This window comes from Tympanuchus pallidicinctus, unplaced genomic scaffold (genome assembly GCF_026119805.1).
Source record: "Tympanuchus pallidicinctus isolate F22 unplaced genomic scaffold, pur_lepc_1.0 scaffold9, whole genome shotgun sequence".
Classification (NCBI taxonomy): Eukaryota; Metazoa; Chordata; class Aves; order Galliformes; family Phasianidae; genus Tympanuchus; species Tympanuchus pallidicinctus.
In genome coordinates, this window is record NW_026294813.1 from 16,103,490 (window position 1) to 16,127,650 (window position 24,161).

At 40.0% G+C, this 24,161-nt stretch overlaps 1 protein-coding gene across 2 annotated transcripts in view; it reads left to right on the forward strand.

Moving 5' to 3' along the window:
• Positions 1-24,161, forward strand: part of KIF24 (kinesin family member 24) — a 32,132-nt gene that overhangs the window by 2,627 nt on the left and 5,344 nt on the right. The window contains exons 2-12 of one of the 2 annotated variants that reach the window (XM_052670637.1): positions 330-426; positions 1,655-2,270; positions 6,076-6,265; positions 8,108-8,205; positions 10,699-10,914; positions 11,973-12,060; positions 14,371-14,492; positions 16,492-16,597; positions 19,221-19,292; positions 20,117-20,226; positions 21,144-23,567. In XM_052670637.1, coding sequence (XP_052526597.1) covers positions 1,669-2,270; positions 6,076-6,265; positions 8,108-8,205; positions 10,699-10,914; positions 11,973-12,060; positions 14,371-14,492; positions 16,492-16,597; positions 19,221-19,292; positions 20,117-20,226; positions 21,144-23,567 — 4,028 coding nt within the window. In that variant the 5' untranslated portion in view covers positions 330-426; positions 1,655-1,668. Of the gene's footprint in view, positions 1-119; positions 427-1,654; positions 2,271-6,075; positions 6,266-8,107; positions 8,206-10,698; positions 10,915-11,972; positions 12,061-14,370; positions 14,493-16,491; positions 16,598-19,220; positions 19,293-20,116; positions 20,227-21,143; positions 23,568-24,161 lie in introns of those variants that run through there. The other variant, XM_052670638.1, reaches the window with a different exon arrangement.

A 24,161-nucleotide genomic window follows, 5' to 3' on the forward strand; every position in this document is an offset into this window, starting at 1 on the left:
TGTTTAAATATATTTAGCTTAATTTTTAGTTAGAAACTTGAGCTTAAAAGTTTCAATTTTTTCTGCTTTGCCTTTTTTTTTTTTATTTTTTTTGTGAAGCATCTCCCATTTTCCCCCCCCTTCTTTTTTCCCCCTCAAAACTGTCATTTAAATAGAGGTTAACACAGATCTATTTCTTACATTAGTTTTTGGCTGCTCTGTTTATATTTAACCTAAACCTAAGGACATATAAAGTTTTAAGTAAAATCTAGAATACAAAAATGAGAATAGACAAAGCTGCTGGGTTGTTTTCATCTTTAACAGGCTGTTGTCTGACTTTTGTGTTATAGCTGCTCATTTCAGGAAAGAGAAGAGGTTTCCCCATGGCAGTGCTGTTGCAGCTCTTGTATTTAGAACTAACTTATGTGAGATAGGAGCTTTTCAAAGGTATGACTCCTCTTGAAACAAGTCTGAAACTTCTGTGGTAATTTTATCTAGTAGAGAATGTGGACAATTGTGAGTGTCTGTAAAAACCTTTGTATGTGTCATAGTTAGAATCTACAATCTTTAGGCTTGCTGTCCTCTCTGTCAGTTTTAATTTTCCCCTACCAGAATCTAATAATCTGGACAGTGACTCTGGCTTCACTTCAAGATTCAGAGTCACATAGCATGTGTATTAAATAAGTCCACCTCCACATGATTGTTTTGTCTTGAAGCTTGTTGCTTCTGAGTTGCAGAGAAAAAGACTTAATCTAAGACAGCTTGGTTTTGTTGAATATTACTGTAACTTCCAAATGTCAGAAAGACTTGCATGTGCTAAGATCTTAGACTCAACAAAAGAGTAAGAAAGCAGCAAGCAACAGATAGTGGAAGTGCTATTCTTTTCCCTTTTTATGCAATAAATAAAAATATTTGCAAATATCTATCTGGATACAGACAGCTGCACAATGTATTGCTAGGGAGCTGAGGGTTTTTTGGCATACCTTTCAGTGATGCCTGTTGCTTTTTTGGGTTTTCCAAGAATGCAGCTATGGCATTCCAGAACAGTTATAGATTTAGAGAAATTCTGTGTTTCAGATTTCACATAATATTTTGCCTATTTTGTGCAGAATGCTCAGAAATGGTCAAAAGATTCATGACTTTCAAAATAAAGTTACATAACAAAACTGTAACTTCACAGTAGTTAACCAGTAAGTCTTCATTTATCAACTTGAGGTGAGGACAAATGCAGTTTTTTCTCCTTTGGTTACTTACCCAGTGATAGCTGAACTACATTACACCACATGCGCTGATATTAAATTGAGCATCTAAAATTAGGCATTTTACATTCTGTAGCTTGAGGGCAGGGTTTCAGTAGCTCTGGCATTCACCAAGTAGGCATCAGGCGTGTAGGAACTTTGCAGCAGTAACACTGCATTGTGCATTTCCTACCCATTATTGTATATTGGTATAATTTTAAAGTACATTTTCAGAAGTAAAATATTTGTTTCATATTTACTTTTAGTATTGCTATATTCCATAGTGTTTGGCAGACCAAAATATTGTGACTAGGAGCAGAACGATCTTTTAGCCTAACGAGGTAATGTTATATGCAGAAATGTTTTGTTTCTTCATTAATGTCTTTGCCAAGATGTTTCATTTGTCTGGAGTATTTGTCTTGTTTGATTTCTTGTAGGCTTGATCTTGAAGATGTCATCTTGCCTTTATGAATGCCTTTGTGAGGCAGAGCTTGAAAAATATTATCCTCATTTTGCTGCCTATGGTCTGCAGAAGATTGATGAGCTTGCCAAGATTTCCATGAAAGATTATACCAAACTGGGGGTCCACGACATGAATGATCGCAAACGACTCTTTCAGCTCATTAGAATAATCAAAATTATGCAAGAAGAGGAAGCTGTAAGAGACTTAAGCAAGCAGGATTTTCAACCAAGTGGCCTTTTCATTCAACCGCAGGTGACCAGACCAGGTCCCCGCAGACAGCTGCGTTTTGAGTCCCTCCTCGAGGAGAACAATGGCACAGTTAAAGAGTCACAATCAGAGTCGTATGGTTCATCTGGTTTCATTGCCAAGGAAGAGAAGGACAGTCTCGTGGACATGCTCGGACACATTCAACCACATGATTCAGACCTGGCCAGATTAACTGTAAGAGATGTAAATACAAAGACGGAACTGAACTGTGCAGCAGTTTCTGATGATATTGTTCCTCTCCTGGGGGATTCTGAAACTCCCATCATACAGAGAGTAACTCATATTTCAGGGTATAATTATGGACTACCTCATTCCTATGTCAGGTAATGATCAGTTATCTTTGTTTTAAATTATTTCAAGCAATTAATTAATTCCTCACTAGGGAGCAGAGTTTGTCTTCCTGACTTCCAAACAAGTAATGCTAACGCTATAGAATTTGTACAGAGAAATATAAAATAATAGAAAAGAGGGATATTAATAAGCACTTAAGAGTCTCCGAGTCTGTTAGAAGGAATCAGTTGAATTCACCAGCTGCTACTCACCAAGCCTGTCTAAGAATAATCTTCATTATCCTTCAGGATGTAAGTTTTAAATTTTTTTTCTCTTGGTGTTTTGACAAGTCTTCTTTTTTTTTTTCCCCCACAGGAAATATTTTGCAAAACTTTGTTTTTCCAAAACAATATGTTTCCTCTTAGTAAGTTTGTCCAGTTTTTCCCAGTATAAATGATGCATGCTGTGATAGCTATAATTGTTTATAAATAAGTTTCTGAATTGGAACTTTAAAAAGAAACAATGAATATAATTGGAGCACAATACAGACATGCTGGTGAGAGGCATGCCTTGCAGCTGCTCCTTGAAAGTTGATCTGGAGCATTCATACGTTTCCCAGTGTTTGCTAACAGAGGCTACAGCTATCTTGAACCCTTGGTGAATTATCCTGGAAACATATTTAAAGCGCAAAATAGCTTTTGTTGGCTTACTCTCAGGAACACTCTAAACTGACTGCCCGAGTCAAAAACTGGAATCTAAAAAAGCCTGAATAAGCCATCACTATAGTTTAAAACATTCAAACTTGGTAGATGTCTCCCAGGTTTGGTTATTTAGAAGCCCAGAGACATACTATGTGTGCTATTCAGAGCACCATCAGGCTTCTGCTTGCAACCTGGCTGGGATCCAGGCACTGGCTGTTTCTGCAGCTAGCCTCTTGAAGATCCTGGTTTGGCAAACAGGGAATGTACTTCCCTACAGATGTGATGCCAGAATATGGTTTGTAGCAGTGTAGCTGTGGCAGGCTTTTTCTGTAGCGATGAAGAAATTGCCAGGATTATTACAGTGCTTACGTTTGAAACGATAACTTTGTGCAGAAGTTCCCAGATTTGGGACACACACAAGTAGTAGTTCATGAGCTTCTGCAAGAAGGATGTCTATCCAGTAACAAGTAGTCACAGATATAGAGATGATTACTGCGTCCGGTGTGTACAGAACATGTGCTGACGAACTCATGCTGAGTGATGCAGTGTGCAAGAGCTTGGAGTTATGGGTCTGGCTTGTGGAAGTGCAACAAAAAGAAGGTGGGAGTGGGAGCATGGAGTTCTTTACACCTGTAAAGATTTGCATATATTAGGAAGGTGAGAGGTAGCTGTGTGAGCTGAAGCTTGGTCTGCAAAGGCTAAGGCAACAGAGAAGATACGTAGACAGGGTGTTGGTTACAGCTTCTCTGGAATGGGCACACAGCTGGAATAGATAGGTGCTGTTTCCACAGAGGATAAGCAATAAGGTAGTAAGAAAAGTTCCTTCCTCTTAACTGGAAGGAAGGAATTCCTTCCATTCCACCTTCCAGAGGTGTGTGCTAACCTCCTAAATGTATCAGCCATCTCAGTATTTTCTCTGTCTTCTCTGGAAGCTGAGCACAGAGCAGCAGAGAGGGCAGGATTCAGAGTGCTGGGAAGTAAGACATGATAAAAATGTAAGTTCTGATGGTTCAGCTAAAGAAGTCCAAGATTTTCAATCCCATGAAACAGCTATGATCTCAGTTGTCTTTCTTCTCTTTTTCTTTTTTTCTTAAGCACATTCTTCTCTGACAAGTAGTTGAAGCTCATCCTGTGGGCTTTCTGTATCTTCCTTGACATGCTTGAGTTTCTTTCTCCTGCCTTGATCAGAGTGCATATTCTGCATTCCAGGTCTGGGGCCAGTCTGCTGGTTCTTCGGTATCTGACTCCTGCTTTACGAGTGCCCAGCTCCTTCACTGAATCAATTCCCGTGTCACCTTGTGATTTAACCTCTGTGAAGGCTAATCTAGTCTCATCTGTAAAAAAAATGTCAGAATGATTTTGAATGCCAGAAAGATAAAGAGCTCTTACAATATGCTTAACTGAATTTTTCATTGCCTAGTGGCAGGCTTGATCTTGACTGTAGCAGAGAGGACACAGTTGTTCTTTTGAACTATTGTTTAATCAGGTTTCTAATGATCTTTTTGAGATTCTTTTTCTTGTAATGATTTTTTTAAAGTTGTAAAATGCAATTTCTATTTAACAAAGGTTAATAGAAAATCTGAACTTGAGGTCCAGCATATAAAATTGTGTTCTGTTCCCATACAAAATGCACTCAATTAAATAATGCCTCATAGAAGGAGTCTATGCTTATACTCTTAAAAACAGACCCTTCAAACTCTCATGGTTACCATCCTCCAAATCTATCAGTCCTTTCACTTTCGAGCCCTTAGGAAGAAGAAAGGCTCTTTCTTTAGGTCACCAAATTCAGCCTCTGATCATTTGGTTGATCAAACTTCAGAGCCTCTGATCATTTGGTGGACAACGTATGTTGCCCAGGGATATCCATAAACTCACACTTAATTTTGAAGCATTTTATTTCAAGTGGTCATGGCCTTTCTTTTCAGAGGAAAGAACTTTCCATCTAAATACAAGGCTTGATCCTGGTCTGCATAGGAGAGCTGTACTACAATTAATGGGATTCCAGTCACAATAAGGATTGTTTGTGAATGGTCTTTGAAGACCATATCTTAAGATTTACATTTATGAGTTACATGCTTCTTGGAAATTGTGCAAGGCAACAGGAATGATGATATTACAAGCTTGTAGCTGCAATGAGATATTGAGTAACTTGCACTCTTGCTGTGTTTTTTGTTTTATTTTAATAGGCAGCTAATATATATTAGTTTTGAATTGTTACATTAAGAGACTTTGGAAAGGCATTTGGGTAGCATGGCAAAAATAGTGGTTTTGAGCAACTTGACCTTCAGTTGAAATGGTATTTTTCTAGTAAGCAGATGTTCAGGTCCAGGCTGAAAATCATTACTCACTTGTCTGAAGACGCCTTGAAAAAGTGTAAGTCAGGTTGACTACATTTTGGTTGAATTCAGGCATATTCCATATGCTGCACTGCAAAATGATTTCAGCAGCAGATGAATCAGTGAAACACTGAATGATTTCATGGTCCTAAGGTGTCTCGAAGGGACCTAAAATGGACTTGTCAAAACACAAGAGCATAACTTTGCCCCTGGTTTGAAATTGCATATTTTTTATGATTAAAAAAAAAAGAAAACGATGTAAGACCAAAAGGGAAATAATGAAGAGATTGATGTTTCAAACTGTCTTTAGCTTAGTAAGAGCTTGATGATACTGTCTCGTTTCCTAATTCATGTCATATGCTTGTAACCTGTTAGACAGCCTAAAACAAAAGGAGCGAAAGTAATTATGAGGAAAAGCAACTAATTACTGTACTGTTTTCTTACAAGATCTGATCATACTTTATCTGTAATTAAATGACTATGCATGACTGCAAATAATTTCAGCAAAATTAAATTTCATTAAGTTAACTTGTATGCTATGCCAACTTGAATCAAAGTTTGTGGGCAATTGAAAATATGCCAGTCCAGCAACAAGCTCAGGAACGCAGCTGTATAAGCACAACTGTTTTTAAACAGAAATGCAAAAAAAAAAAAAAAAAAAAAAGCCAGCAGGAATGCCACCACAAAACAATGAGAGACCTTCCCGATAAACATTTAAAGACATAAGCTTCTATCTGATACACAGAACAACTTAAATTTTTGCATGTTTTAGGTTTTGTAGTTGTCTGATTTCAAAATCCAAACCTACAATATTGTTGTAGATCCAGTACTTCTGATAAAGAGACTCCGTGGACAGAGAGTGAAAAAATCAGAGTGTGTGTCCGAAAACGTCCTCTGGGCCAAAGAGAGGAGAGACGTGGAGAGGTTAACATCATCACAGTGAAAGATAAAGAGACCTTACTTCTTCATGAGAAGAAGGAGGCAGTTGATCTCACGCAATATATTTTACAGGTAACTTGCTCTGCTTGCACTTTGCATTTATGGGCCACTTGTTTGCATGATGGGTTAAAGTAGACTGGACTTGGAATTTCAGTCGGGAAACAGAAAAGGGCTGTCTGCATTTCTTGCATTGGAATAGATGGTAGGCTTTTCTGTCTGTTCAGCGTTGCTATATTTGAATTGCTTCTGATTTATCCTACCCTGTGGCAGAAAATCTGAGCCCAGAATTTTAAGCCTTTAAAAGTATGCCTCTTGCAGCTTTCTTTGCATGTGGCAAAATAAAACAGTGCTACAAGCTGTTGCTGCAAGAGAATTGCCTGCTGCTGAGTCTGCTCCGGGGTACTTGAATGAGTTCCCTTTTTGCTATTTCAGCACTGCAGTTCTGATTCAATGAATCACACATACCCTCATCCCCTCCGTCCCTTTGTTCTCAAATACTTTCAAAAATTTATTTCTCCTTTGGTCTTTGTTTCTAAATCCCAAGTACCTTGTGCTGTCGTGGTTCAGATTCTCACTTTTGACTGACAGCACCAGGAACAGAGCTGATTTCTAGAGAGCAGTAAGCCATACTCACTCCACTGGGTGTTATTTTACAACTTGGGTCTTGTGAACAACTGTCCAGAGCAAAAATCAGTTTTGAGCTCTCTCAGATCCATGTACCACCTTTTGTGGCACAATACATGCAGCGATTCCATCCCACTCCCTCAATCTGACTGGCTGTATTTGACATTTATTCAGTGCTTACTACTCAGCGCTGAAATAACCACAGATGAATTTTGTTCTGTCAGTACTAATGTGTGAAATTTTGCCATAGATAAGTATAGTCTAAACTAAAATATGCTATTGCAAAAGCTATTCTGTTCTATAGGACACAGGAGAACTTCCCTGCTTCCAAATTTTCCAAATCTGGCTTCTCACCCTACCTCCATCTCTGGCTATCCACCTTTTGGACATCCTCTCTCTCATTGTATTTGATTCATTAGCTTCAATTCTAATTATATTGCTATCACCTTGTGGATAGGAAACCAAGGAGTGCAGACCAGAGTATGCAGAAGTGGGGCATACTCCAGCTCTGCAGTAAGGGAAGCCAAACTAAAGCCCCATCACAGAGCTTACTGTGAACTGAGTGCTGCTGCAGAAACTTCCTGGTTTAATCTGCTCATCTGCTAGTCTGGCTGGTTTGTGCATCATGGAAAAGATTGTGAGACCAAAATACCTACTACCTTAATTTACATTGCAGTGTATCATTAGACTGCAGTGTCAAACTCAAGTTCATGGAGTCTTTCTTGACAGTGCAGTCTTTATGGCTGTCCTTGCAAACACCAGTCTTAGCCTCAGGGAATCCCACAGTGAGCGCAGTTGCAGTCTTTCTAAAGAAAAGCCCTCTTCTTTAGATCAGACCTGGAGCATGGGAAGTTGGGCTTTTCTTGCCTTCCTCCAAGATAATATGCTCCAGATTTACTTTGGAATAGCTTCTGGGGACTAATTTTTGAGTTCTTTTTAATGTTCTCGTTTTGCTGTGTACCAGTAGATTTTATTCATTTCAGGAATCAATCAGGGTTTCCTTTAATTTTTAATTTTGGTTTTTCTTTTGCTTTTCTTTTTTCTGACAGAAGACTACTGCATGTTCTGTTTTTCCTTTCCTGCCCCTAGCCTTTTAATTAGTTGTGATGTTCTACATGTGTCATGCTCCATGTTAAATGTCCTACCTCACTTTACATGTGGCAAAGCCACATGATCTAAAGCCACATGAAGTCACCGGGAAAACCTTTGTTATTTAAATTTGCCTTTGCATGTGGGTGAAGGGGAATGAAACATGTTCATTTTCATGTAAAGATCATATTTATTTTTCAGCATGTTTTTTACTTTGATGAAGTCTTTGGGGAGTCATGTACCAATCAAGATGTGTATATGAAGACAGCTCATCCTCTGATTCAGCATATTTTTAGCGGGTAGGGCATCTGTGCTTTCATTTGTTGTTTTTCCACCTTTATGTTTTCCAGTTTCATATACCGCTTTCATTTTCCTTCTACTGTTTGCATATTTTTAAAATTGCATTCATCTAACCTTTCCTACATACCCTTCCCCTTTTAGAATGTCTCTGTAATTGTGACTATATGGTATGCTGCAAACTGTGTAGGGCCTCATCTTTCTCAATCTGATGAGGAGTAATACAACCTCTTTGCATGCATTAATTGGGGTTAGCGGCTGGCCTGCTGAAAATGAGCTGTGGCAGAGAACTGAGTGTCCTGAAGGCCAACAGGTGGACCATGAGCCAACAGTGTACCCATGTGGCCAAGAAGGCCAGTGGTATTCTGGGATGCATTAAAAAGAGCATGGCCAGCAGGTTGAGGGAGTTGATCCTCTTTTACTTTGCTCTGGTGAGGCCACATCTGGAGCACTGTGGGAATTCTGGAATTCTGGGCTCCCCATTTCAAGAAAGACAGGGAACTACCGCAGAGAGTCCTGTGGAGGGCCACAGAGATGGCTGTGGTACTGGAGCATCTCCCATCCGAGGTGGGGCTGTTCAGCCTGGAGAAGACTGAGGGGGGAATTCATCAATGCTTACAAATGTCTGATGGGCAGGATAACATGGATGGGCTGGGCTGGTTTTTGTGCACCCAAACAGGCTGCCCAGAGAGGTTGTGGAAGTCTCCTTCCCTGGAGATATTCAAAACTCACCTATGTGCTTTCCTCTGTGACCTTTGTAGGGAACCTGCTTTAGCAGAGAGTAAGGTTGAAGGATCTCTAGAGGTCCTTCTATACCCTACAACTCTGTGACTCTTTCATAAGACTGCTGTGGGATATTTTTGTATGTATCAGTACGTTTTACAGGGTAATAGAAATATATTAATAACTTTGCAATTTATTTTGATTTTATGGACAATATAATAGAAATTATTAATTACCTTGTAATTTATTTTGTTTTTATTGAGATTTTTTTTAGGCGATTACATACTCCCTGATTGGGAAATTCATGGGCGATCTTCTTTTCTTGCAAAGTAACAAACTTGAATATAATTACATTTTTGAATCTTTGAAGGAAAGGATTACATAACAAAATGGAGCATTCTGGCTCTGGAAATCTCTAACTATGGTCAGTAAAAACAGTGTCACATTCTTGAGAAAGAGAAGTAAAAAAAGGAAAATAGGGTTTATATCTTGCTGTGTAATGGCAATCAATCACTAAAAACACAATGCACAATACAGCTAATCTAGTGACGCCAGGAAAAGGGGTGCCTCATCTGACTCTCTAGTAAGGTAATTCAGCAAACTAATCTTGGGAAAAATTAATCACTGAGCCCTTTGCAGTCCTACATTTTTCCCCACTTCTGTGCATCCAGGAGGTTTTGAATGTGCTGAAAAACTTTCTTTCAAAGCATGGGAGAGAAGTAAGTCAGTTGTTATGTAGATTTTTTTGTTTGTTTACTTTTTGTCTGATTCAGCTCTCTGTTTGTTCATCTCATACTTGTGAGTTCAGTGCTTGTACAAGTGCAGGGATGAGGAAATAGGAATGCAGTAATCCCAATTTAGATGGACTTGAAGCACTGCAGAGCCGTATCCTGAGACCTGCTTGGTGTTTCACATGCATTAAGGTGATACAGCAACAAAGATGCAGCAATCTGAAATAAACTAAGATTTTGGTTACACTGGCTGGAGTGAGTGTATAAAATTCTCTCTGCCACTGAAAGTTGGTGGTCCTCTTCCGTCGTGTTCTACTGGACACATGCCCATAGATTACGTGAAGCCACTTTCACCTATTTTGTGGTCTTCTGTGAGGTACTTTACTCCACTGAAACAGCAGAAAATTAGCCTGCAGAAAAAATGAAGAGCTTTCCGGTGTTTCGTTGCAGTAAAGTCAGACATTGGAGCCAGCACACAGGAGAATAGGTCAGTGAGACAGGTCACACAGCTGGGAGCAGAGGAAGAGAAGATCAGCACCCTCCCCTCAGCAACAACAAGACATTAGATTGACTTACATGCATTAGAACTGCAACCTGAGGCAAACTAACCTCACTTGGTAAATTGCATTGCTGAACTGCTCATCTTCATTAGGTGCAGTATCTGTTAACACAAAACCTGTCTTGTGGCTGTTTTGCACCTCATGTCACAGTCTTTTTTCTCTGAGATTCATAAGGAAATCTTCCCACTAATAATTCTGCAGTACTATCATGGTACCTAGCCAGCTGAGGAACGATACTGAATTCTTAGCTTCATTGAATGTATTTTGAGAATCTCGAAAAAAGAGACACAGCAACCTTGGCACATCAGCTTTCCTTAAGACATGACTGGGAATAACTGTGAAGTGTTCTGCAGTTCCTCAGATGGGGAAGAAAACCAAGCTTCACTGCCAAAAGTTAGCTGTATATGTAGATTCTGACACTCCAGAATTTCTTTTAATAATAAGTAAGACGTGGCACTAAAAACGTAAGTTATCTTTACAGAGGCAATGCAACCTGCTTTGCATATGGGCAGACGGGTGCTGGCAAGACGTTCACAATGATAGGTACTCAGCGGAACCCAGGACTCTATGCCTTGGCTGCCAAGGACATCTTCAGACACCTGGAAGCATCACCATCAAGGAAGGATCACCTTGTTATGATCAGTTTTTATGAGATCTACTGTGGACAGCTTTATGACCTGCTAAACGGAAGGAAGAGGTACGGAAATAAAAGAGAGATTGCTATAAACCTGGAAGCGTTTATAAATCAATCTGTTACTATTCCATGCAATTAACTTTAAAAAACTACCTTTTATAATAAATGCTACATATTTCTTAAGAGTTGTTCCTAGGACATAGCTGGGGAGGAAGGCGGAACTTGAAACTAAATGTGACTGACATTGGCAGGACCCCCGGCTGAACTCTTTTGACAGGAATAAATTCATAAGAATAAGGGCCTGTGAGTGACATACAATTTCATGCTGTTTTGCTTACGCTACAGTAATCTGTAGGTAGCTGAACATTCAGAGTTAAGAGGAAGAGCCTTCCTGTGACCAGAAGTTCTCATGCCAACTGTTGTGGAATCGCTATCTGTCTCTGCTCAAACATAAACTCCCTCATTCCCTACTGTTGTGCTGGTGGGGCTGCTGCTCTTACCGCTGCAGTCTCTGGAGATCCTGTTGATGTCCAGTATATGCTCTGAAACGGCAAAGCCTGCTTACCTCCTCCCAGAACTCATTTACCCAGTAGCTTGGCATCTGAACTAAACTGCACCTCTGAAGGTGATGCTGCCATCACTCTCAGTAGTAAGACCTCAGCCCCAGTCTTGTTTGGACAAGGGCACAAGAGAAAGATTTTCTGCCTCTGGAGGTGAATCTGTTCAACTTCTCAAGAGTTTTACAAAGGATTATAAAGCAGCTTCCAGAGCCATAGAGTCAGATTAAGTAAGATCTTACATAACATTGAGGGGGGAGATTAACCTTCCTCCCATGAGCATCATGCTGGTATTCTTTCTCTATACTGCGACATTTCTGTGCAATTCATAGCAAAGCTGCACTGGACTCTGACTCTACTGCTATGGGATCTGCTTTTAATTCCTGTGGAAAAATACTGGAAACTTGAACAGAGCATGACTGATCTGTGCGTCAGACAGGGAGAGAAGGTCCCCTTCCCCTAGTCACTAGCATCTATGGCTTTTTCACATAGTGTCATAGCAATAAAATGTGTTTTTATTGCTGCTATTTGAGAAATCTCATTTCTGTGATGTTTTGTTTTCAGGCTTTTTGCAAGAGAAGATAGCAAGCATGTTGTTCAAATAGTTGGACTGCGGGAGGTCCAGGTGGATTCTGTAGACCTACTGTTGGAGGTAACCTCAATATTTATTCTGTCTCCTAGAGCCTGATGTACAGATTTGTAAGATAAGTTGTGTACATAAAGACTATTATTATATATACATAAAGACTGTTGTTTTATCTGTTGTACACATGTATGCTTGTTGATATAGGTTGTAAAATTGGCAACCTCATGCAGAACACTGAGGAGTTAATTGAATTATGATTCTAAGCATCTTAGAATCATAGAATAATTAAGGTTGGAAAAGACCTCGAAGATCATCTAATCCAGCTGTCCACCTAACACCAATATTTTCCACTAAACCATGTCCCTCGGTACAACATTGAAATGTTTCTTGAACACCTCCAGGGATGGTGACTCCACCACCTCCCTGGGCAGCCCATTCCAGTGCCTGACCACTTTCTCAGAGAAGACATTTTCCTTCAGTAAGGAGCACTTGTATTAGAGTATTAGATAACAAGTTGTTATCTACAGCTGTCATTTCTGCTGCCACTCCTTATGAAAAGATCTCTTCCAAGAAACAGACTACTGTCACCATTCCAGAAATTGAATGATGTTCCGGTAAGGAACCCTGAAAGATGGATCTGCATTTTTCTCAGAGTGTGACTTCTTTGGCTTCTATGAACTTTTCTGTACAAAAAATACATTGATGTGTGAGAAAATATATAAAGTTGGAAATTAATAGATCTGAGTTAGAATTTTAAACAATGCCTATGTAATGACGGGTGATAACAGCTGTATGAAATTAGGATCTTTAAATGGTAGCTGACATTCAGCACAAGCAAAATTTCAGTCTTCCTTCCTTGACTGGCTGACACAAACAAGAACACTAGCAAATTTTCTGCACGATCCTGCAGCAAGACACCTGGTTAAATCTGTCTTCTTTTTTGCTTGAATTTGAATAGCTTAACCCATTTCTCAGAAATGAATTGTACATTGCAGGCACCTGGTACTGTAATTGACTCATTAAAATGAGCACGGTGTTCCCACTTATGTTACATTTCACTCTGTCTTTATCCTCATTAACTTCAAGCTTTGGGACACACTGCTTCTGATGCTTCTGTAAATTGGAGTGTAAATCTGCTATAAGGTTGATTAACACGTTCCTCTGTGTTCTCACATTCCATGCACAAAAGTGCTATTAAGCGACTATTCTCACAGGTATCTTGGCAAAAAAGCTAATTTTACATTGACCACAGGCTTTTTTGTAGATGTGAATGTCACTAGCTTAACTCAGAGATTCTGAATAGTCTGCAGCAAATATAAGGGAAGGGTCTTGAATACATACCTAGTTATTCAGTGTTCAGTGAAGTTGGCTTTGGTTCAGAAATTATTTGCACTTAGCACTAACATAATTCTTGGAAGCTGCAGCTAGTTGAGAACTGGCCACTGAAAGGCGTGAGTAATGCACATCTGTTAACTAAGAATGTACTGATCTAGATAGATAATATTCTTTTCTTTCCACAAGAAATTAATAAGAATGTACTGATCTAGATAGATAATATTCTTTTCTTTCCACAAGAAATTAATTAATGACTGTTTTATGAAGGTACTGTTGCACTAGACTTCTGGTAATAGTCCTTTAGAGTTTGCTAAGTGAATTATCCTGAATTATATCTTGAGGGAGCCTATGTTGTTCTATCTTGCCTTGTTTTTTATTTTTCTGTATTGAGTGCAGTTAACCTTTCAACTTTATTCCTTGCTGTTGCATTATCCTTTTAGTTACGGAGATGAAGAAAGTCTTTGGCATTTTGTGTTTTGTGTATTATTTTCTTGATAATACACTATTACATGAAAAAGTGAAATGAAGAAAACTGCAACTAGTCAATCCCATTAGTCTCCTAGATTATCTATCTTTCTTTCTTTCATTCCTGCCATGGATTTGTTTTTAATTTTATAGTCTGGATATTTTGCAAATCAGAGTGAATGTGCAGTGCAGCAACTTCTTATCTGCAGTATAACTTCTAAGCTCCTTAGTGTTTCTGCAAACGAATTCATATATAAAGCTCTGACATAAACACTGGGAGACATTCAGTCTAAATTAACATCTACTTTGCACTGGAATTTCAAGTCTGTAATGAAGCATTTCTCCTAATGTGCCTTCATTTTGCTAAGGCAAAATCTCTTCCTGGGAGGCTTTATTCTGCAGTGTTCAAGAGGCGTCTGGATGACGTGCTGCATGATATGGTTTAGTGCTTGTGGTGGCAATGGTGATGAGGAGACAGTTGGACTAGATGATCTTGTAGGTCGTTTCCAACCTTGGGATTCTATGATTCTATTTTTATTAACCATTTGCATGGATTTTATCCCTCTTTTTTCACAGGTGATTTTAAAGGGAGGAAAGGAACGTAGCACGGGAGCTACCGGAGTCAACTCGGATTCCTCTCGATCTCATGCTATCATCCAAATCCAAATTAAAGACACAGCCAACAGGACATTTGGGAGGTATGGCTAGAAAGGAGATTGCTAAGAGCTTGTGAGGAGGCCGAGATTAGGGCCATCAGGAAGGTGGACTGAGAGGAGGCATCAAGTTCCTGGGCAGCTATGAATTAAATCAGAAGACAGGACTCAGAGAGAATAGTTTAATAGTTTAATAGTTCTTTTTTTGTTCCAAGGGGAGTGTGTATGTCACCTACGTAAGAGGTTTGTCAGACTTGTTTGTAAAAACTTCCAGCAAAGAAGTTTGGCAATCAAATCCTTCCCCTCATCTTCAGGTGTTAAAAATTTTTCCTGTCTTGGGTGTTAATCTGCCCGAGGGTAGATGTTTGCAGTGGACACATCTACATGTGTGCTCATCACATTTGAAGTTAATGGAAAGAAATAGTCATTGCTGGGACCTACTTCATCCCATTCTGCATAGTCATCAAAGATGGGGCAAATCCATCTGACAGAAAGCACTGCTCTCCTGTAGTTCACTACGAAGAGAGCCCAGGTTGATCAACTCAGGAGGAGATTACAAATGTTTACCTTTTGTCAGAGGAATCCTAGTACCTCATCTAAACCTCTCTGACATTAATTTTATGACTCTCATGCTATCTGTACCAGACAAAAACAGCAGCTTGCTTACTCTTGTAGCAGCCCTGAATATTGCAACTGTGCATCTTCTCAATCATCTTTTTCTCCAGATTAAATAACCCCAAGAAACAGATTTGAGGATAGAGGTCTAGGAGCCAACATTACTGCTGAGTGTCAAAAAAACATGTTGACAAACCCTTCCAGCAACTACAGTGCAGCAGTTTCTTCCCAGGATCTAATTTTAAATACAACTCAAAATGGAAGTGCCACAAATAGTGAAGAGAGGAAAAGGCAAAGCAGTTTAGAAATAGATGTGTGTCTGTTTTTGTAGGTATGGCACGTGCTATTCTTTTTTCAGTTGTTGTTGCTAAAAGTGAAGGGGAACTGGAGTGAGGAGAGGATCCCAATAACATCCACAGGTGAATTCAGAACTGTTCCAGAAAAAAGAAGGGCAAAGATAAATAGTCAGTCCAATAGCTGGCACCCAGCTCTAGGCAGTGTGAAAAGGGCCAATGGAGCTCTGGGCAAAGGGAAAAGCACAGAATCACAGAATTGTAGGGGTTGGAAGGGAGCTCCAGAGATCACTGAGTCCAACCCCCTGCCAAAGCAGGTTCCCTACAGCAGATCACACAGGTAGGCATCCAGGCAGGTCTGGAACATCTCCAGAAAAGGAGACTCCACCACCTCCCTGGGCAGCCTGTTCCAGTGCTCCGTCACCTCACTGTAAAGAAGTTCCTGCGCACATTGGTGCAGAACTTCCTATGCTGCAGTTTCCTTTTCCCTTGTCCTGTCTCCACTCACCACTGAAAACAGTCTGGCCTCGCCATTCTGCCCCCCACACCTCAGATATTTATAGACCTGGATCAGGTCCCCTCTCAGTCTTCTTTTCTCAAGGCTGAACAGACCCAGTTCACTCAGCCTTTCTTCATAGCAGAGATGCTCCAGGCCCCTCACCAAAAGAAGTGTGGAAAGCTGAATGTATTATTTACTACATTGGAAATTTCATATCGCCCTGAATTCCCATTTGATAGGGCAGTTTTCTGTTTTATCTGGAAAAAAATTAAGAAATTTAGTTGCTTTATCCTTGTTCTTAGGAAACTACAAGCATGGTGACTATCCACAGAGATGACTGTGTTACACTTTAAACGGCTTATCTGATAAACTGAGGAGTAAACTCACCACAGGCAGTCATACTTTCTGTTATGCTAATACTAGTGCCAGAATGCTCCCACATTGTTCTGCTGTTATGCATATTTTGACACTTCAGCTTATTCCAGTGGGTATTTCTCTTTATTCAAAGGTAGTAATTTCTGATTGTTTTTCTGATGTCATGTGTTGTTTTCCTCTGGTTTAAAAAAGAAGAAGAAAAAAAGAAAAAAATAGAAAAAACAACTCTACAAGATAAACACAACTTTGTTCTTTTTTCTAGGATATCATTCATTGATCTGGCTGGCAGTGAAAGGGCAGCTGATGCCAGAGACTCGGATCGACAAACAAAAATGGAAGGAGCAGAAATAAACCAAAGTCTTTTAGCAGTAAGCTACTAATTTCTAGGGAATGTTTTGTAGTTAATTATTAGCATGGGTTTTTGGATAAAAGTGAACTATGGAATAATATGCATGTGGATTCTTTGGAGGGAAAAAAATATCCAGAATATCAGGTTTTTCTAGTTTAATTTATCTCATGCCTGAAAGACAATTTAACAGAGGAAGGAGTTTGTGATGAAAATCAAGTTTTCTTAATCAATCTTTACAGCCAGCCAAGTAAACACAGCATGGAAAATGTTAGTTGTATTATACTAATTGTATCATATTTTGTATAGAAATGTTATCCAGCTTTACTTCCAGAGAGCATTAGCTTGGGATTGCCAAATGTGTTTCATAAAAGCTCATCTGTTCTTGCTGCTTGTTTTCACCACTTGAACTCAGACTCCTCTATCAAATCAACTGTAAAGGACTTAACCACTCGAGAATGCAGGAATTAGCATTTCATGTATGGGGCAAAAGGAGCAAGAAGAAAAGCATTCGTAATGGAAACCATCTTCTCATAGAAATGTACACAGTTATGCAAAAAGAGACGAGCAGAAATCTGTCATCTAAGATAAAGCAGAAGTACTTCTAAGTAGGGATGGTGTAGAAGGTTCTGTACCTCCTTTAATTCAAAGGAACAAAGCTCACTGATGACTGAAGGTTTTGCTAGGTGAGACGAAAATGATAAGCAGTCAATGAGCATGAGTCAAAAGCACAAAAGTTACTGCACATAATCATATATTTAGACATTCTTAGCACTCAGCAAATAGGTGACTTGCTCTGTTTTCAGAATGGAGGAGAGGATTGGGTTTTTTTGCACAGAGGCTTTACTGCTGTAGAATACTGCATTTAAAATGGGAGACAGCATGTAAAGTGAATGTGTTTAGAGCTTCATACTTCCTTATTTGCTGGTGAATAACTGAATGGCATAGGGGGTCACCTGAGCAGAATTGATGCCTGAGGGCTGGGGCTTAACATAGGTTCATGAAACTGAAAAGGAACTTTAAAATCAGAGTGTGCACATTTTTACTATTTTGTGAAGCGGGGTAAATAAGCAATCTAGGTGCCTAGAAATAGTGATTTAATTAACTATAAAAGGCTTCAGCCTATAAAACAAAGCTCGGCCCTTCATGATCCTGACATAAACTTCTAGCCTTAAAACACATGAAATATGAAGTTTGCTACTGGTTTGAGTATTTGTTTTCAAGTAGAGGATACTCAGATGCTGCAATTATGAGAAGCAGTATAAAATATAATTGATCTTGTACTTGTTGGAGGTATCATTTTTCATAAAATGCAGAAAATCCAAGAGATACTTGTCATTTCAAGTGAGTATTGTTCCTTTAAATATAGAAAGGATGCTTCATGCTAGTATCACCAGAACAACACTGTCATCTGCTCATTTTCCTTGATATCTGCTCTTATAAATGACTTGTCTTGTGGCTATACAGTCCATATCTGACAGCATGAGGGCATGTCCAGGCTCAGCATGTGATGCTGCTGGGCTTATTCCAGTGGACAAAAAAGTACAAACATTTGTTTGAAAGTGACATGTTTTTCCACTGCTGATAACAAATCAAGACATATTTCTTTAAAACTACTAGCCACCTCTGTTGATGGTTACTAACACAGAGAACATGTGCTGTGTTTTGTGAAAGGCTTGGGTGTAGCTACCTGACATGTCCTGCTGTTTTCAATGGAAGCTCTCTAACCTTGAAAGGAAGTATCTCCACTCCTTGGGTAGTCCATTGCTTCATTCTCAGTGTTCTGTGTCTGGTCCTTACCAGCCTGTCAATTGGGCTGCATCTGTACTGCCTTCTGAGCATGGGCTGGAACTCAGCAGCCTCCTCAGTTCATTTTTTGTTGCTGTCTTTTTTTTTTTATGTCCTCCATTCTAATTGGGTTTGAGGCTTTGCACTGGAGTGAAGAAGGAGGTCAGCCTTCTAACACACTCCATTGTACCCACATTTGCAGTTTGCTTAAAGGGAATATCTATACTGCAGATTAGAATCACTGTGGGGAAGAATATGCCCTTGTTTGGCTTACAGTGCCTCTTTTAAAATATGAAAGTATTAAATGTTGCCAGAGCGGCATAAGAGATTTGCACTGTTGTTATGTGAAAGCAGTATTTTGTTTAATTTCAGCAGGGGAAGAGCTTATTTTAGAATAAAAAGCTTAATAAAAGGTGGAGCGTGAAAAGCTCTGTTCTGAGGATGTTACAGGTGTATGAATCCAGCATTCACCTGGCACACAGGCTGCAGCAGTCTGGTGTACACTCTCTGCAAACTCATTAGCTATGGTGCAGCAGCAAGTCTGTAGTAGTCTGGAGCTGAACATGCATGAATATACCAAGCTTTTTGGGCTTCCTTTTTTTATCCCACAGAGCTGGCAGGCTGAGATACATGGCTCTGTACTTCAGGTTTGCTTCCTGAGTGCAAACAAGTGGCTGCTGGTAGCCGAACTAGTCAAATCTGGCCATTCATTGCTGTGGCAGCAATGGTCCTGTGAGGGACATGGTAGGAATTAAGCATGCATGAGGGAAATAGTAAATAGCTTAGGTTTGATGCAATTTAGTTACTTGATAGAGAAACTAAACGTGTGTGTGTGTGTGTGTGTTTTCTCTCCATAGCTAAAAGAATGCATTCGGGCCTTGGATCAGGAGCATGCACATACACCTTTCCGACAAAGCAAGTTAACTCAGGTAAAAGGAGCAAAGGTAACAATAGTAGCTACTTCCCTAGTGAGGACAAAATGAAACTCAAGAAACAGTAACTGCTATTAAACCCTTGAAGAGAAATGCATAACTTTTTCAGAAGATAATTTGAAAGATAATCACACGTCTGAGGCCAGCTGCCAGCTCCCCCAGTCAATCTGGGGACTGGCATGGTGGCTTAAAACAAACAAACCAGCAAACACAGAAGCACAGCTTCCACAAAAGTACCTTAAATCCCAAATTCTGGGATTGAATCTCCATTGTTTTGCGGGTATTTTTATAGGAAGAGCTCCATGGACTAGTCATAATTAGGTATTCACGTTGTGTAACTACTGAAACAGGTTCTTTGAGAGTTCCATCCACTCTGTAAACAATCTTAGACCTTCTGTGCAATAACAGTAGTGGGAATTCTGATCATTTCTTCACTGCAGTTCTGGCATATGTTTTGAGGAATGAAGCATATGGGCAACCTTGAGGCAGAAGATGCAAGGGCTTATTCAAAGCACTAATTAACACTCATATTCATTTTAAATTGTAAACAAAGAATGTCAAGATGAATTCAGACAAGAAAACTACATTTAAAAAAAAAAAAAAAAAGGAAGAGTTACTGTGCACCACCTGTCATTAAACTGCCTCTGCACAGATTGTTAATGTACAGGAAATTCAAGGTAACTTAGTCTAACTTTTCATAAGTTCCATGCTGAAGTCAATCACTTTGCTACGTATTTTGTGTAAATAAGAACAAGCATAGATTAAATGTAAATATATGGATTGCTAAGGATCTTACGCTTAGTTTTTCCTTCTAATCCTAGGTCCTAAAGGATTCTTTCATTGGCAATTCCAAGACCTGCATGATAGCCAATGTATCACCTAGCCACATAGCTACAGAGCATACCCTGAACACTTTACGATATGCTGACAGGTAGGAGATGAAGTTCAGTCTTGCCAACGTGAAAAACACCATGGAAAAAGTAAGGTGTAATTTTTATGGTTACATTGCAAATGCTGACTTTAACAGAAAATGTAATTTCACAATGCAAATAAAATCCTTACCTGTTCCACTCTTACGTAGGATCTTCTCTGGGCAGCCTGTGCCTCTCTACCCTCTGAGTAAAGAATTTCCACCTAACATCTAACCGAAACTTACCTTCTTTAAGTTAAAAGCCATTGCCCCTTGTCACCATCAGATCATGTAAAAAGTTTGTTTCCATCCCATTTATAAGCTCCCTTTAAGTACTGGAAGGTTGAAATGAGGTGTAGAGGAGCCTTCTTCAAGCTAAACAAGCCATGATCCTTCATCATGTCTTCATAGTAGAGATGCTCCAGCCCTCTGATCCCCTTTGTGGCATTCCTGTGGACTCTCCCCAACAGCTCCACATCCCTCCTGTGCTGGGGTCCCCAGACTTATACAGTACTGCAAATGGGGCCTCGCAGTGGCAGAGCTGAGGTAAAACAGTCCCCTCTCCCTCTTCCTGCTGCCACCCTTAGTTTGATGCAGCTGGCTCATGTCCAGCTCTTTGTCCATCAGGACCCCCAAGTCCTTCTCCATAGGGATGCTTTCAGTTGATTCTTCTTCCAGTCTGTACACATACCTAGGATTGCTGACTGAAGTCCAACTCTTACACACTATTCAAGGAAGCACTTCAAAGTACTGCTACAGGCTTATCCTGTTTAGGAATTTTTGTAGGAAAATTAGTATTTCTTTGATGCCTGCCTCAATCGCAGATAATTAAAACAGAAATCATGACAGTATTTAGCTTTAATATGTGAAAGCATTTGTTTGTTCTCATGACACTTATCTAAAAGCATGACAGCTTCTAAAGCAAACTTCATTTACAGGGTCAAAGAGTTGAAGAAGGGGATTAAATGTTCTACACCTGTCACAAACAGACGTCGGACAGCTGGAAACGTATCTCCAAAACGAGTCCAAAACTCTCCCTCTTTGCCACCTGGAGAAAAAAGCTCTCCAAAGAAAGTGAAGCTAGGCTTCCACCATTCTTCAGGTGCTACAAAAACGAAGATTTGCCCTCCAGCACTCCAGCCACTTAGTGGCCCTTTGACCTCTACACCCAAGGGAGTCAGCAAAGGACATGTCTACAAAGGAAATTCTGGCTCACTGTGGTTCCATCACAGTAGTCCAATTAAGGGAGTCCTACGGTTAGGACATCAGTTGAAGAAGAAAACTGATGATCTGTCTTCTTGCTCTGAGAAAAGCCACGTTGCGAAGGATTTTATCATCAAAAATGCTGCCACAGCAGAAACAAAAGAAAGTCTCCAAAGAGACAGATACATGCAAGACAAAGCACCTGCCCAGTGCCTAAAAGTCCAGACTGTGCAACCTGTGCAGAAACAGTTTGCTTCTAGAGATGATTTTTCCCTTGGAGATGGAAATCTGCCTTCTGACAGCAGGCAAGAATGGGGGCACACCTTTGCTAAACAGTATGTTGAAGCGTGGACAAATCTGCCTCCATTTCAGAAAGAAAGGGAGGAGCATTTACGCCTCTATCACCAGCAATTTCAGCAGCCACCTATTCTACAGCAAAAACAGAGCTACCAACCTCTTGAGAGGTTTTTGACACAATACAAGCCCCAGGAGATTCAAGTGAAGCAGGAGCTAAGTCCTACTGCCACTGAAGCACAGTGCAAAGAGGAGATGCAGCTGGAAGATCTCGATGACAGTGATTTCAGTGAAGATTCTTTCTCACCTGTCTGCAGTCAAAAGAATGTAAAAAGAAGAAACAGCAACAAGTGCAGTCAGCATTCTTTTTTCCTCCATCAAAGAGAACAAGGAACTGAGGAAGAGCAAAAAGGCCAAAAGCGACAGGACTTATTTTTTAAGTATGCAATACCCACACAAGAAAATGAAATAGATGACAGCTGGGATTCTAGTGAGGGCAGACCAAAGATGGAGGAATCCATTAAGAATGCAGGCTGCAGCAAAACTCCATCTGACTGGAGCTATGACTTAGCTGTTGGGCTGTCTTCGAGCAACACTGCAGAGAAACCTTACTGCTTACAAGACGATCCTGCTTGTAACTGGAATAAAAGCAAAGACTTCCTAGCAGATCATAAGCAGTACAAATCCAAACTCGGATGTCTGTCTTACTCCACCGAAGATACCTCGACTCCAGAAAAGGGTCTTTCAAACCCATACGTTTCTCCTATATTGAAATTGGTAGCTCCAGAACGCAAACAGATTCTTCTCCAGCAGGAGAAAGAGGAATCCACTTTGGATGGACAGGATGTTACAGGAGATATTAAGTGGAAAAGTCGAAAGAATGATGTTAACCATTGCAGATCTTCCAGTTGTTCCTCAGAATTCAGTTCTGAGCTAATGGCCCCTCTTGTTCCATCTCTTCTTGACTATGAGGAAGGAACTGATACAGAGAATGTTTCTTCTAAACGAGTAAAGCCTCCTCATGTGAAACAGATGTTGGGCAGGAAAGTGCACAGTTCCCAGATAAGGTTTGAGGAGGAGACCTGGCAGTGCACAAGGAACAGAGCTCTAACAGACAGCATGCTGGAACTGAGGGAGCAAGCACGTCGTGGTGCGAGACACTGCATCCTGCAGCATTCCCCACAAGCAGGGGACAAGTGGCTCTCACCCACCTGCTCTGGTGTGAAGCCGTGCTGCTGCCATCAGGCCTCAGGTTCATCAAATCAAGGAGTTCTTCACAGTTTTGTTGTTGGAAATGACCTGACAGAAACATCCACAGCTGAATCCACAGAAGCCAGGGAAGAGAGAGAGAGTGCTTTGTTTCTCCATAGCAAAAAGTGCAAAGAATACTCAGATGGCAGACAGTGTGATGTTGATGTTAATGAGAACACTGGTAGTTCAGGAAAATCTGACTCAAGTCAAAGACCAAATGTTAAGTCTCAGAAAATAAACACTGAGCTAACTGAGAAGAGCTATTTTTCAGGTGCATCGTGCTTCCTAACAGGGGGCAATACAGATTATGCAGTCCAGTCCCCCTCTCAAGAATGCGGCCTCTTGCAGCCCACGTCAGGACTGAGAAATGAGGACTTGACTTGTTCTGAAGACTCAGCTAAGTCATCATTCAGCAGTGAGGAAATAGGGTTGCTTAAGAGCAAATCGGTGCAAACTATTTTTACCCAAGAAACTTTTGCTCTAGATCCAAGATCTGCAACCAAAGTTACTAAGCCATTAGCAAATGCAGACAGCCCATCGAACAGCAACACAGGCTCTCCAAGTGCTGTATCAGAAGTGGGAAAACTGCACAAGGAGGTCCTAGAAAAGGCACAGTAAGTCTTGCTTATCACTAATGTTTACTATGAAGCACGTAAGTTCTAGGCTTGTGGTACATTTACCTTTATTTGTATATAATGCTTCTTAAAAACAGATAGAAAATCAATCACTGAAATAATTATTTAATAAAATTAATGTTAATTTATGCTCATTATCTTATATAAATATATATAATTGCCTTTTATTTAGTGATATTTTAAAATCTCACAGGAAGCCAATTATTTTATTAAAGTTTCGGAGGATAATGTTGGAAGAACTAATACTATAACATAAGCTGAAATTCTCAGTAATGGATTGGCTTTCTGTAAGCTATTAAGTACCTAAAATACATCAAAATCTCCCATTAAAAAGCAGGTGATAGCTGTTGCATCACCATGGAAAGAAAAACAGCAAAAGCAACTAGCTGGTCACTGAAGCTTTAGATATAGGGCTGCCACTGTCAGCATTCACATTGCAGAAAATTTATTGTTGGCCAGAGAAACTTACTGAGAAGAGGGAATAGCAGCACTACCTTCCCACTGTGCCTGCCTATTTTCACCAGAGTGACTTACCAGCTCTCAGTCTTAGCATATATATATATGTTTTTGCTC